Source organism: Macrotis lagotis, chromosome 3 (genome assembly GCF_037893015.1).
Source record: "Macrotis lagotis isolate mMagLag1 chromosome 3, bilby.v1.9.chrom.fasta, whole genome shotgun sequence".
Lineage (NCBI taxonomy): Eukaryota > Metazoa > Chordata > Mammalia > Peramelemorphia > Peramelidae > Macrotis > Macrotis lagotis.
In genome coordinates, this window is record NC_133660.1 from 28,466,514 (window position 1) to 28,480,512 (window position 13,999).

The 13,999-nt window shown below is 36.0% G+C and overlaps 1 protein-coding gene across 1 annotated transcript in view; it reads left to right on the forward strand.

The window, feature by feature from the left end:
• The window catches only part of FAT4 (FAT atypical cadherin 4), a 210,511-nt gene that overhangs the window by 95,462 nt on the left and 101,050 nt on the right, over window positions 1-13,999 (forward strand). The window contains exons 3-4 of the mRNA XM_074231539.1: window positions 8,853-9,114; window positions 10,597-10,947. Coding sequence (XP_074087640.1) covers window positions 8,853-9,114; window positions 10,597-10,947 — 613 coding nt within the window. The remainder of the gene's footprint in view (window positions 1-8,852; window positions 9,115-10,596; window positions 10,948-13,999) is intronic.

Below are 13,999 nucleotides of genomic sequence, written 5' to 3' on the forward strand. Positions count from 1 at the left end.
ATGAGAGATTTAATGTTATAAATGACTCATGACTACTTAGTCCAGAGTGATTGAAATAGCTTTTTATTAAGATATCTTAATAAATGGCATATCTCTCTTATAGGGAGTGGGGTCCCAAATCCTGGATGAACTTTGAAAAGCTTTGTTCCTGCCCCTTCATGCCAATCATTGGCTAGGGTCACAAATCTAAGTGATACATTCCTCCCCTTATGTTTCCCCCAACCTGCTCATTATACTAATGAACAAGAACAGCTACTTCCTTGAGCATGGGCAAAGGAGGACACAGACCCTAAATTACCTCAGAACTAGGTGGGACAGACCTGATAGAATCTTAGTTTTTGATCAAGTTGAGGCTAAATCTTTTGTCTTATCTCAAGTGCCTGCCCTTAGGCAATGATACAGGCAGATTCCAGTCTTTTTAATGTAAACTAACAATTCTCCCTTCACATTTTTGTGAAACCCAAGCACCCCCCATATTCCTCACAATGATTAGCTGACTTCCTTTCTGGATAAAGTGTTCTTTGAAGAGGTTGAGGGAAACTTGGAGCTCATGTTCTAGGTTCAGCCAGTATGATAGCCATTCTTCAAGATTATTACAGTCTTCTAAGATCAGATTCTTGCTTGCTGCCATCATCAGGAGCTCCAAGTTTGTTCTCCAGATTATTCTGAATCAAGTCTGATATTGAGAAGACTACACCTGAGAATGGAGGCTAATAACCTGGTCAGGTAGGTTGAAGACCTGAAGGAGGAGCTAGGTTATCTCAAGAGCAACCACCAGGAGGAAATGAGTGCTTTGATTAACACAAAGGGATATTAGCTTGTCCAAGAATCTTACTGACATGAAAAATCAAAATGCAGTTTTAAATGAAAGAACAAGGAGAGATTACTGAGGTTTGATTCACTACCAAGACAGAAGAGTTGAACTGAGAAATAGCCTTCTTCATGGGACAGCTCCAAACAAGCAAATTGGAATCAACTAACTTTAGATGAAACCTTCAGGGTCTGGAGATGGAGCTTCATTCCCAGTCCATCATGAAAGCTTTCTTTAAAATCACACTAGAAGTAAAAGAAGTCCATGAAGGAACTTAGCTGTCCCAAATACAAGCTTCATTTCACTTCTTTGAGACTCAGTTGAATATTGTCTTCAGAATGAGGAGTACAGATCACAACCTATCATACTATGATGCCCACTATTGCAATGTGTCTACCAAAAATTTCTCCACAAGCTTCAAAAGGTTCTTAGGTAGGGAGAATCCTCATTACAGGTACATTTGAAATGAGTTCTAAGGGAGCAGAAGAATATTTCTGATCCCTTGCATTATTGACTCTGTGAATAGAAGTATCTATTTACCTAACCTGACTAATCAAATTAAAAGCCTCAAGGGAGAAAAGTCTTACCCTTTTTTCAATTTCTCTTTCAATCCATCCCTTTGAAGACCTAAGAATGATACCATATGGAGGTTCAAGGAGAAACTATTGAAAATCATTTTTTTTCAGGAAGATCTGAGTTTGAATCTCGCCTCAGATACTAGATGAGTGAACCTGGGCAAGTCTCTTGACATCTCTAATAGCCAGTATGGAGAGAATATTTGAATGTTCATGCTTTACATATCCCTCATTTCCTACTTTATAAAATGGGGTTCAAAATGGCACCCATTTCCCAGACTTGTGAGGTTTGAGCCAGAAAATTGCAAACTGTTCTGCAATGCTTAGATCTCCTGATAAATGCTAGGGAATGATCGCTTTCCTCTTTTATTCTGTATAAATATTTCCATGCATTCTCTGGGGTATGCTCATACATACTGAAACATTAGGAGCATTGATTGGAATCTGGAAAGGACGTTATCTAGGAGACAGTATTTGTTGGAAGGCTGAGATCTTAATAATTATTAATAATCAAGGGCAGCTAGATGGCACAGTAGATAGAGCACTGGCCCTGGACCCAGGAGTACCTGAGTTCAAATTCAGCCTCAGACACTTAATAATTGCCTAGCTGTGTGACCCTGGACAAGTCATTTAACTCCATTGCCTTAAGTAAATAAAAAAATTAAATTAATAATAATTCAATATAGCAATCAAACTGTTTGCTAGGCTATATCAGCTATGTAAAGATAGAAATGAAAAAAATATGCCCTAAAATAGCAACAATTAACAATATACTTTCATCAGGAAGCTCAGTTTGGAGTCAGAAAGAACTTAATTCAGTTTCTGCTTTAGACACGTGCTAGCTTTCTGACCATGGACAAATCACTTGATCTCCCTCAGCCTCAGTTTCTTCACCTGCCAAATGGGAATAGTAATAGCAAGAAAGTCCTTCAGTCTACAAACCACATTTGAATTACATGAGTCAATGGATAAAATCCTGGGCTGGGAGTACAGAAAGCTTATTATCCTGAGTTCAAATCTATTTTCAGACACTTACTAGCTGTTTGATCCAGAGCAAGTTGCTTAACCCTCTTTGCCTCGGTTTCCTCATCTGTAAAATGAACTGGAAAAAGAAATGGCAAACCACTATAGTATGTTTGCCAAGAAAATCCCAAATGGGGTCGTGTAGAGACTGACATGACTGAAAAATGACTGAACAACTGCTGCTCTATAGTTTATTGCTCATTAACCAACATTCCACAGGTCAATGATGTTTTTGTTTTTTATTTGTTTCTTTTTTCTTTTACTATTGATGCTGATTTTCTAAGACTTTGAAGCTAATACATCAAGTCATTCTAGAGGGACCCTACAGGAAAGGAATTATAGCTTTAGATTAGCAAAGTGTAAATATGGAGCTTCATTTAAATATCATTTGAAACATGTGTTTGATAGAGATTCCCTCCCCATCTCACTCTCTCCCCCTCCCCTTTTACTGAACCATGTGACTCTTTGAGTCTCTGGATAAACACAATGATTCAGACCCTAATGGATGGGATGGGCTGATTGCACAGTATTTCCTAGGGCTGGACTTGTTATTGAAAATGTTACTTAAAGCTGTAAAATGCATTTGCAATTTATAGCTATTTACTTTGAGAATTCCTTCCCCTATGCCTTTGTCTCTCTGGGTTTCCTCTGGAGAGCAGAATGTTTTCTAGCAACGTTATTTCCATGCTCAGCAAGGGGAAACGTGATATTTGTTCTTTGCGGTATTGCTGATGTTGTATATTGGGGGATATTAAATAAATAAGGAGACCTTTCATAAGAGCTAATTAAATCATTGCTCCTGCCCAGAAGTTTGTCAGCCATCCACCAAATGTTTCTTAGTTTGCCTTATTAGTTGCCCTATGGAAAAATGGAATAAAAAAAGAAGGAAGGAAGGAAGGAAGGAAGGAAGGAAGGAAGGAAGGAAGGAAGGAAGGAAGGAAGGAAGGAAGAAAAGACAAAGAGTGAAAGAGAGAAAGAGAAAAATACAAAGAGAAGATAGATGAAGTGAAAGAGAGGAAGACAGGCAGGCAGGCAGGCAGGCAGGAAGGAAGGAAGGAAGGAAGAAAGGAGGGAGGGAGGGAGGGAAGGAAGAAGTCTATCACCATATCCCTCAACCTCCTTGGCTCATAGGATTTCATTATTGAATATCTTGAAATTTCTTCATTTTGGGGTCAGGTGATTGGCAAGATTTTTTTCAAGGCTGAAAAAATGCATCTAGTAGATATCATTTTTCGTTGTGTTTTCTTTGCTTTTTATATAATTTGCAAGAGCTTACCAGTTATACCTGTCAATCCTTAAGGCTGGTGCTTTGATAGCTGGGAAACATTAAGGCAAAAATGAAAAAATCTTGTTAAATGGAATAAATAATTTTTTAAAATGCAATCAGTTCAGAAATCTAAAATTCTCATCAAATGTTTTTGCTTAACCAAAAAATTAGAGGAAAGTGCCCCAGATACACCTGAGTACACAAGGACTACATGGGACGGGAGGCTAAACACAGCTGATGAAGGACAGAGTGGCAGAATTTTCTACTTTTTTCTCTCCTCTCTATTTTCAAATGTCCTTTAAGGTCCTCATCCTGCTGCATAGGTCAACCTATTGAATATTGGAAAGGTTTTGGAACAATTTTTTATAAAAGCCAATTCAATTAAAGCCAATCCTTTAAGTTATTTAAAAAAAAAACCCTTCTATATAACCAGCATGACTAGGTGCTAGCAATACAAAGACAAAAATAAAAAGTAGTTACTGTTGCCAAGTGTTTACATGTTTTAGGGGTAGCAGTATAAACAAGGATATAAATATAAAATTTTGGGGTAGAGATTTGCCCTGTGAATTCCGGATGAGTAAAACTTCCTCTTCCAATGAAGGTGAGCATCTCTTTCAGAAATTACAGTCTTAAGAAGGTGTCTAGAGCAGAGAAGAGACAGGGTCACACAATCAGTCAGTGTCAGAGATGAGACTTGAACCCAATTCTTCCCAGATCTGAGACTGGTTTTCTACATGTCATCCCTAGTTGATGCTTAATACAGAGAATATATGGTGTAAATACCTTGGATGAATAGCACAAGTCTAATAGGAAGCTCAGCTTCATATTAACAGCAAAACTTGGGTTTCAAAGGACATAAGAGAAGAACTGTGAGGAGTGCAATAGGGATATGAAGAAGAATGAGGACAAACATGACTAGGGATGAGGGATCAAGGAGGAGTGGCCAGGGAAAGGAGCTTTGACCTAAGCAGCCTACAAGTCCCAATTTCAAGAACCTGAGGGCAGTAGATTATCACAGCAGTAAAGACAATATTTATGTAATTATCAATCCCTGAGCAAGATCTGGTAGCAATCCTGCCTAATGATGAAACCATGGAGGTCAGAGCAGTCTTGGACTGTTCAGTGTAACTCACTCTCTAATAACCAATCAAATCAACTTGAATGCAAAGATTACTTGATTTAATCTTCTTTTTATATAATTGTTAATTAACTCAGTCTCTCTGTCTCTATCTGTCTGCTTGTTTGTTATTCTGTATTTGTCTTTCTTCCACTTGTGTGTCTTTCTGTCTCTTTTTGTCTGTCTCTGTCTGTCTCTCTCTGTCTCTCTTTCCACTGACTGCAAATACATTTGTGAAACCCAACACATCCAGATCATTAATAGTCTGCTCCAGGCAATCTTGAAACAAACATGTTTTAAACCTTCAGATTTCAATTTTTAACTTAGGGAGGTCAACAAAACCTACCAATCAGTTCTAAAACCCTATTAAAATCACCCTGGGTAGGATTACTTAAAGAGAATAAAGATAATGAACAAACTAGAAAATGGGACTACTTTGGACTTAACCTTGATCTCGAAATCAGTAACAGTAGTGGCTGATGTAATAGCTGTAAGAACCCTGTTATCTGCCTTCCACTCTATCCAAACTGTGCTTTCAAAAGACACTAATGGCCTTTTAATCAGTGAGCAGTACTGGATAGAGTTTAATCCCTTATCAGCTGATATGAGAACAAGAAAAGGAGCCTTTGAACTCCCCTCTTCTCTCTTATTTTCAGCCTCCCTTCACTCCAAGCTGTCGGCCCTCCATCTTGCTGCCAGATTCATCTTCTTAAAATACCTCTGTCCATCTGGCAGTCCTAGCTTCAGCATCTCTTCGTTACTATGATTCAGGATAAAATTCAGGATAAAATATCCCCATTCAGGATAAAATCTCCCAGAATTTTGCATGATGGACTTGGAAGCAACCTTTGAGATCATCTTGTTCAACCATTTCATTTTATAGATGAGGAAACAGACTCAGAGTAATAGTGATTTTATTCATTCAATTAACATTGAGGAAATACATACTTTATACAAGACACTGCACCTGCCCCAGATGAGACATTTTGTTAGACCATTGTTGTTCTCAAAAAAAAAAAATCTATTACTTACTTTTCCAGTACCCTACTATTACCCTGAATTAAGCTCCCTTTCCACTCGTGGAAGCTGAATTGGCTTTGCTTCTTGCCTTTGTTCATGCTTGTTTCTTTCACCTTCCAAAGCCAACAGACTATCTCTCGAACTTTCGAAATCCTGCTCAGATTCTTTGCTTTCCCTGAATTCTTCCCTTAGTGTACAACAAATTGTCTGTACCACTCATTTGACACTGAGACTTACATTCATATTTTTCATTATCTTTTCATATGTGTGTGGCTTATTTCCCTTCATACATTATAACTCCTTGAAATTACAGACATTCACATGTAGGTATGTTTTGTATATTAGTGTATAGATGGTATAAAAATATAATAAATATATATGGTATATATATTCATAAATATGTATTAATAAATGTACATACATACATACCCAATGATCTAGCTATAAGCTATAAGCCAGGTTCAGGGAATTGAAGGATGTGTGTTAACACACATGTTTTATAATGTATCTATACATGCATATGACCTGTATACAATACAAATATATATGTATTATGCATGCATGTCTTTATATACATACCTGCATAATGACTTATTCCAGGCCCCAACCATTAAAGCAAATACATACAAACATGTATGCATACATGCTTGTGTGTGTTCACAGAGATATAGATATCTACCCATTTCTTATATTTGTCTATTTATTTTTCTATCTAGATATCTGTTTATCTCAAATGGCAAATATCTGGCAAAAAGATAGATTATTATATCCATGAATTTTCATTCTCCTATAATAAAAGTTCAATCAGAGCAATATGAACCATCAGTGGCCTATGATTTTGCAGCTTTAGGAACTGCCTCTGTAAACTACAGCCTGTTTATTATATTTTTTTAAGAAGTTGTTTTAGGCTAGAAGAGATTAGGCAACTTGTCTGTAGTCAATAATTTGAACCTATACCTTCCAAACCTCCCCTCTAGCCACTGCTCCATCCCTTCCTCCTGCTTCCTTGGGAGAAGGCTTCACTTTATACTCTGTAAGAAAATTGAGGGCATTTTGCCATGCACCCTTTCTTCTAATAATAATTATTTGTATAGCTCTAGGTTTTCAAAGCATTCTTTCTGTAATACCTCTTTGGATACTCAAAGTTGTCTTGTGGAGTACTATAACTTCCATTTTATAAAAATGGAAATTGAAGATGAGCAAGGTTGAATGATTTCTTCAAAGTCACAGAGTTAAATATATTGTCCGAAACTGGCGTCATATTCAAGTCTTCCTGACCTAATCCAACACATAATCCATTGTGCCACCTAATGAATCACTTTGTACTTTCCAAATATACAGTCCATGTCTTCATGAATTGCTATTTCTCTTGTTTTTCACCTTTGCTCAATTCTCAGAGAATAAGGTAGCTTCTCTTTTTGACAATCCTCACCTCTTAAATACTTTACCTTGTCCCCTTGCACATCCTTCTTGGAACTTGCTCCTTTATTTTTCATTATTTCCTCCTATTTGTCTCTCATTCTTCTCATGCTTTCTATGAACATATATAAAGTCTCTTCCATATTTAAAAAAAAAAGCCTTTACTGTAGACAATTATGCCCTTTTTCTCCCTTTCAAAGACAAACTGTCAGGGGGAAAAATGGCCTTCTTCTTACCTCCTATTTCTCAATTCTTGTGATCTGGCTCATATTTACTCCATATTACCACTCAGGTAGTCATTGATCATATTTCTCTTGCTAAACCAATGGGCTTTTCTCATTCCTCTTGACCTCTTGGTCCATGTTCTGCTTAAGTATATTCTGAATTGTCATGGCATTACCTTGATTGGATTTTCTTCCTACCTACCAAGTGGACCTTTTCAACCTTCCTTGATGTGGGCCAACTGGTTGTATTCCTGGGTTCAGCCATGGACTCTTTCTTCTTTTGAACCTCTCTCTTTTGCTGAACTCATGAACTTTTTCCCAACCCACACAAATAAGACAAAACCAAACCTTTTTATTTTATTTTATTATTTATATTTTTATAAATATATATATATATATAATATATATTTTATTTTTATCTGTGAATTTATTTGATGAATTTGTCTCACCAAATACAAGCTCTGAGATCCTGGTTGTCCAAGAACAACTCAAGTATTTATTTGTTTCTCCATGATCTATCACATTTAATGATTCATGGCAGATATTTAGTAAAACTGCAAGTTAATTTTTGACTCCAGGTTGAGAGTAGTAGCCACACCGTGTATCATAGCCAGTTTTATTGAATGTCTAAAAATATTAACACATGGTTTAGAGGTTTCAACATTTTTCATTAACTAGATGAAACAATGAATTGTCATTCATTATTTCCAAAGGATAAGATTCTATGGGATGCCTAGGAAGAATAATACCTCTGGTGTGAGTTCTACTGGGTCCTTTTGTGGACTGTTTATTTACCTTTGGAGTTCACCTTCACCACATACTTTCATCCACCTGTGACTCCAAGAAGATATAATATGCATGGCAGTTACAACTTGTCTGTTGATGAGTTAAATGAGATAGAGAATAATCAATAAAACTCAATCTCATTTGTGAGTTAAGGGGAAGTGAAGATTTTCTCCAACAGAATGGGCAGATGAAAATAATTTCTTCCCACAGCTACAAAGGTGGGTAAAGCAGGTGCTATGGAGAGTGTGGAGAGCATGTCAGACTTTGAAGATGCTGAGATTATCTACTGCATCCTAGGCAATGCCCAATCATTTCAGCTCTGGTCCTATCACTGGGTTTCTATGGCTCTGGAAGAAAGAGTAAGGGTGAGGACTTGGCCCAGCTCTGCCTCATTTAAGTCCAATTCATGTACAAGTCAAGATATCACTCCATGGTGAAATTAGTCATCTTCAAAAACAAAGGATGAAAAATAAGAACAACAAGATTTAAAAAAATATTTAAGTCAAAGTCTGACAGAATAAATATTACTTTGATGACTTGGTCATAAGAATAATCTTTTTATTTTTTCTTCTGTCATGGATAATTTAGGTGTCTTCCCTATCTCTTCTAGGGTGCTAATGCTCTTGTCACCTATGCAATCATTAGTGGTGCAGATGACAGCTTCCATATTGATCCTGAGTCAGGAGAACTGATTGCTACCAAGCGCTTGGACAGAGAACGCCGTTCCAAGTACTCCTTGCTTGTCCGAGCAGATGATGGCCTTCAGTCTTCAGATATGAGGATAAACATCACCATCAGTGATGTGAATGACCATATTCCCAAGTTCTCCAGACCTGTGTACTCTTTTGATGTTCCAGAAGATACCACACCTGGTAAGTTATAGACAGAATCTTATTTTTCTGTAACCATCCTTTTTGATCCTTGTCATCACTGCTCCAGTGGTTATTACTAACAGATTTTAATTAATTAATTTTGCTACAGATTATTTGCCATATATTTACTGCTGGCTCTTGTGATGCTTAATAATCTTTTATGGATATAATTACCTGCCTCAAAATTCTGATAGGCTTTTCAGGTATATTTTTGCATAAATTATGATGGTGATGACCACTTTTTTGAATATTGAATTACCACATTTTTAGAATTCAAAATATATTTAAATACTTAAAGATACATTTTAGTAAGAATTTTTTAAATTTCTATAATGTATAAGGTCTATTTTAGACAATAGGGATAAAAAGAAAAAAAATATGAAATACTATCCCTGTCCAAAAGAAGATTGTGTGGGATCTGGAATTACCATTTAATTGCTTATTATATAAAATATCTCATATTTTCTAATACACAAAGCACAAAAGTTGAATCTGTAATTATACTTGAGGAAAATGAGAAAGGCAGAGATTAAATAACTTTGCCCTGGGTGACAAAACCATTAAGTGTTGGAGGCTAGATTTGACTTCAGACTCATGTCTTCCTTACCCCAAGCTAGGTTCTCTGTCCTCTATGTCACTCTACTAATATACTAAATATCTACAGATTGTATATCTGTCAGCTATTAGACTCACACACTTGGCACACACACACACACACACACAAACACACATATCCCTTCTGGAGATGAAGTAAGGACTTCTTAAAAAACACTTGCAATATTTTGGCAATTTAATTTTGTCAATAGGCATTATGGTAAGATAGTGAGAGGACCAGCTGTCTTTGAAATCCAGAAGACTTAAGTTCAAATATAACCTCTAGTACATATCAATGTGTTAAGTTTTAGAGAACAAGCACTTTTCCATTTTGCCTTTTCTTTGAAAACTCAGTACTTAGCACATCAATTGAAATATAGTAGGTGCCTAATAAGTTTTGAAAAGTGCATTTGTGGAATTGAATGCCAGATTTGTGTCCACAGATCAATCAATAAACATTTATTAAATGATGAATATAGGCCAGATACTAAAAAGGCAATTTAGTCAGGGAGATAGCAAACAAACATGCAGAAGTTATATTGAGAATAATTAATGGAGGGAGAGCACTACAATTAACTGGGCCTGGGTCAGGCTTTCTGTAAGGCAGTAAGCAAAGAAGAGGAAAGAGAATATTTCAAAGGGAATAAGGAAACAAAACCCCAGAGTTGAGAGATAGTATCTTGTTTGGGAATAGCAAGAAACTAATGTCACAGGTAAATCATGAAACTCTCTAAGCATATACATTTTGGCAGATGACTGATCTGAGTTAATGGTTTCCACCCTCATGGAGCTCTCCACACAGATGAAATTATAGATTTATATTTTACCTTTTCAAAAATAATAATCCATAGAGAATTAATTTAGGGACATTTTTAAATTATCTTTCAGGCTCTCTAGTGGCTGCCATTTTAGCTACAGATGATGATTCTGGTGTGAATGGAGAAATTACATACACTGTGAGTGAAGATGATGAAGATGGGATATTTTTTCTGAATCCAGTAACTGGAGTCTTTAATTTGACTAGAAGCTTAGACTATGAAACACGGAAGTATTATATCCTCACAGCCCGTGCAGAAGATGGTGGCGGACAATTCATGACCATCCGCATTTATTTTAATATTCTTGATGTGAATGATAATCCACCAGTCTTCAGTTTGACTTCATATAGCACATCCTTAATGGAGAATCTACCTCTTGGATCCACAATTCTTATATTTAATGTCACTGATGCTGATGATGGTGAGTAAGCTTTACTTATGACTTGTTATTCGTTCTCATGAAATAGTTTCTTCTTGTTCATCCTCATTAAAAAAGCATTTCTCCTGGCTTTTGCTATAATCTTGTCACAAATACTTATTGGAGTTCCAATCATCAAGGTAAAAATTATAATTATGACCTTTTGTGTAGATTTCTGATAGCTATAAATGCCAAGAATTGGAGTTCTTTAATAAAATGCAAAAGATAAATAAAGTTCTTAGAATGGAAATATTAAAAAAGAAAACCTTATAGAAAATTCTTGCAAATTTATGCCTAATTATTTCATTGGAAGCCAATTGACCTTAAGAGTATAACAGAACTTTTTAATACAGTTCACCTTCCTGATCATTTCTCAGGTATGGAACCCAAATGCTAACAGTCCAATTAATTCAATTTGTCATGCCTTTATTTAATATATGCTATGTGCCAGACACTATGGAGGTATTTGGGACAAAGGAAAAAAAACAAAAATAACCCTGCTCTCAAGAAGCTTATATTGTACAGGAATTTTGTGTACTTTTGAATTGTTCAGAATATTAGAATCATAATGAAACCTCTGGATTTTGAATTAGAAAACAATACTATTCTACCTTTAGAACTGGAAGGGAGACCACTGATTCCAATCATCTCATTTTTTGGATGATATCTGGGTCTAAACTCTGATGCTGCTATTAACCAACTAGGTTGTTTTATATAACTCACATAGACTCACAGATCTCAGGCTGTAAGGGATCTCTCAAAGTGCAGCATGGTCAGGATTTGAACCCTGGTTCTCTGACTTTAGAGGTTGCTCCTATGTCCATTAATCTATAAAATTATCTATGCTTTGTTTTCTCATTTGTGACATAAAAGGAACTGGATGAGATGATCTTGGTAGATCCTTCCCTAAAATGTGTAGCCTGTAACAACCTCATCCCTTTTGGGGTCTTTACAGATGACTTTTTCAAATTTTATTTTGAAATCTGACTTCACAGATCAGTAATGTAGACTTTTTCCAGGTCGAGAAGAAAGGGGCTTAATTTTCTCCCACAAAGGAGTCACACCTGCCTCAGTAGGAATGAATGGAGATTCAGCCCTCAGAAGGAAGCAAACAGATTTCAGGGAGCCCCAGGACAGTCTCAAGAATGCAGGATCAGCTCTAACTTAGATTGCTCTGCCTCACGTGGGGTTGGAATGACCTTTAAGCAATATCAGTATTGTAATCTATCTTTGCTCTTTTGTGTTTTGCTGTTTCCTCTCAGGGTCAGTTAGAAATATCATTTAGAAACCAGTATAATTAATGAAAGCAAGCAAAGACAAGGGTGTAGAACAATTGGAAACCAAAGAATCTGACACTGTTTTAAATGTTTTAAGATTGCTAAGAGGGAGGCAGAGAGGCAAAGTAGAATGATTCTTTACTTGGCTCAAATCCTGTTTTGACATGTCCCCTTAGGCAAATCAAGCTTTTTTAAATCTTAGTTTTCTCCACTGGAAAATCAGAGGTTAGACTAAATGGACTCTAATATCTCCTTTATCATCCTGGACCTTAGAGGCTCACCAAATACACACACACACACACACACACACACACACACACACACACATACACACATCTTACAGATAAAGAAACTGAGGCTGAGAGAGGTTACATGACTGTTCAAAGTCATCCAAGTAATGAACACCTGAGAGGATTGCAACTCAGGTCTTAATATGTTATTATGTATTAAAAAGAACTCTCAAATTCTCTTTTTTAAAAGAAAGATTTTATTTATGTTGAATTTTACAAATTTTCCCCTACAATTTTCCCCCATCCCCCACAAAAGGCAGTCTTTACATTGTTTCCATGTTATATATTGGTCTTAGTTGACTGTGATGAAAAAGAAATTATATCCTTAAGGAAGAAAAATAAAGTATGAGATACCAAAATTATATAAAAGATAATCGTTTTGAAAAACTTTCAAATTCTTAAATACATACACAAAGACAAAAAAATAAGATGACTTTTACTTAGGAGTATACATGCACCTGGAGGGATATATTCTATATTCTATGTCCTAATAAGTATAATAAAGGATGAAGAATGATGAGAAGATATAAGAGATAAGTCAAAGAGAATTAGAAAAGCTTAAAGTGGGAAAGATTAGATGAGTTTTAAAAGCAAGATATGAGGTAGTGGTTTGTATTTCTTTGTTCATGTGTGGTGGTGAGCAGTGGAATGGCAAGTTCCAGGAAGAGCAAATATGCCCATTTTTGTTGGAATATGGAGTGTGGAAAAGAGTAAAACTAAAGAGGTAATTTGTATTTAGATGTTGGAGGACTTTAAATGTGAAACTGAGAAGTTTAAATTTTTCCAGAAGAAAAGAACAGAGAAGAAGAACCACAGAAGAAATCACAAAAAGTTTTTGAGCAGAGAAGTGTTATGGTTAGACTTCTATTTAACATCCTGAAGTAAGGTTGAGAAAGAAAGAAAAGGAGAGAGAATGATGTGAGGCAATCCCTATAGGCTTCTATTACCCATTTCTCAGATCCATTCTTGTCATATTAAATGTCCCTCATACTCATGATGACAATTTTCATAACATTAATTTTATTCTTATAAAATAAGATCATATTTATCTTATATTATTAATAGCTATATAAATCGCTTCCACATGTGACATAATGGAGAAGAGTGAATTGGAGTCAGGAAAACATAAGTTCATAAGCTTTGGGATTCTGGTCAAACCTCTTACCAACTCTAAAGAGGTGAGAACTGATGTGAGTGTGGAGAAGGCCATGGATATGAATGATGTCATCTAAATTTAAGAACCTATGTGCACAGATAGAGAAGGGTTCAATAAATATGGTTATTAATGGTTATATAAATCACTCCATTATGTGACATAATGTACAAGAATGATTTGGAGTCAGGAAAATGTAAGTTCATAAGCTTAAGTGACATAAACTTAATGATCCTGGTCAAGTCTCTTACCTATTCTAAGAGGTGAGAAATCATGTCTGTATGTGAAGAAGGCCATGGGTGTGAATGATGTCATGTAAAATTATGAACTTATGT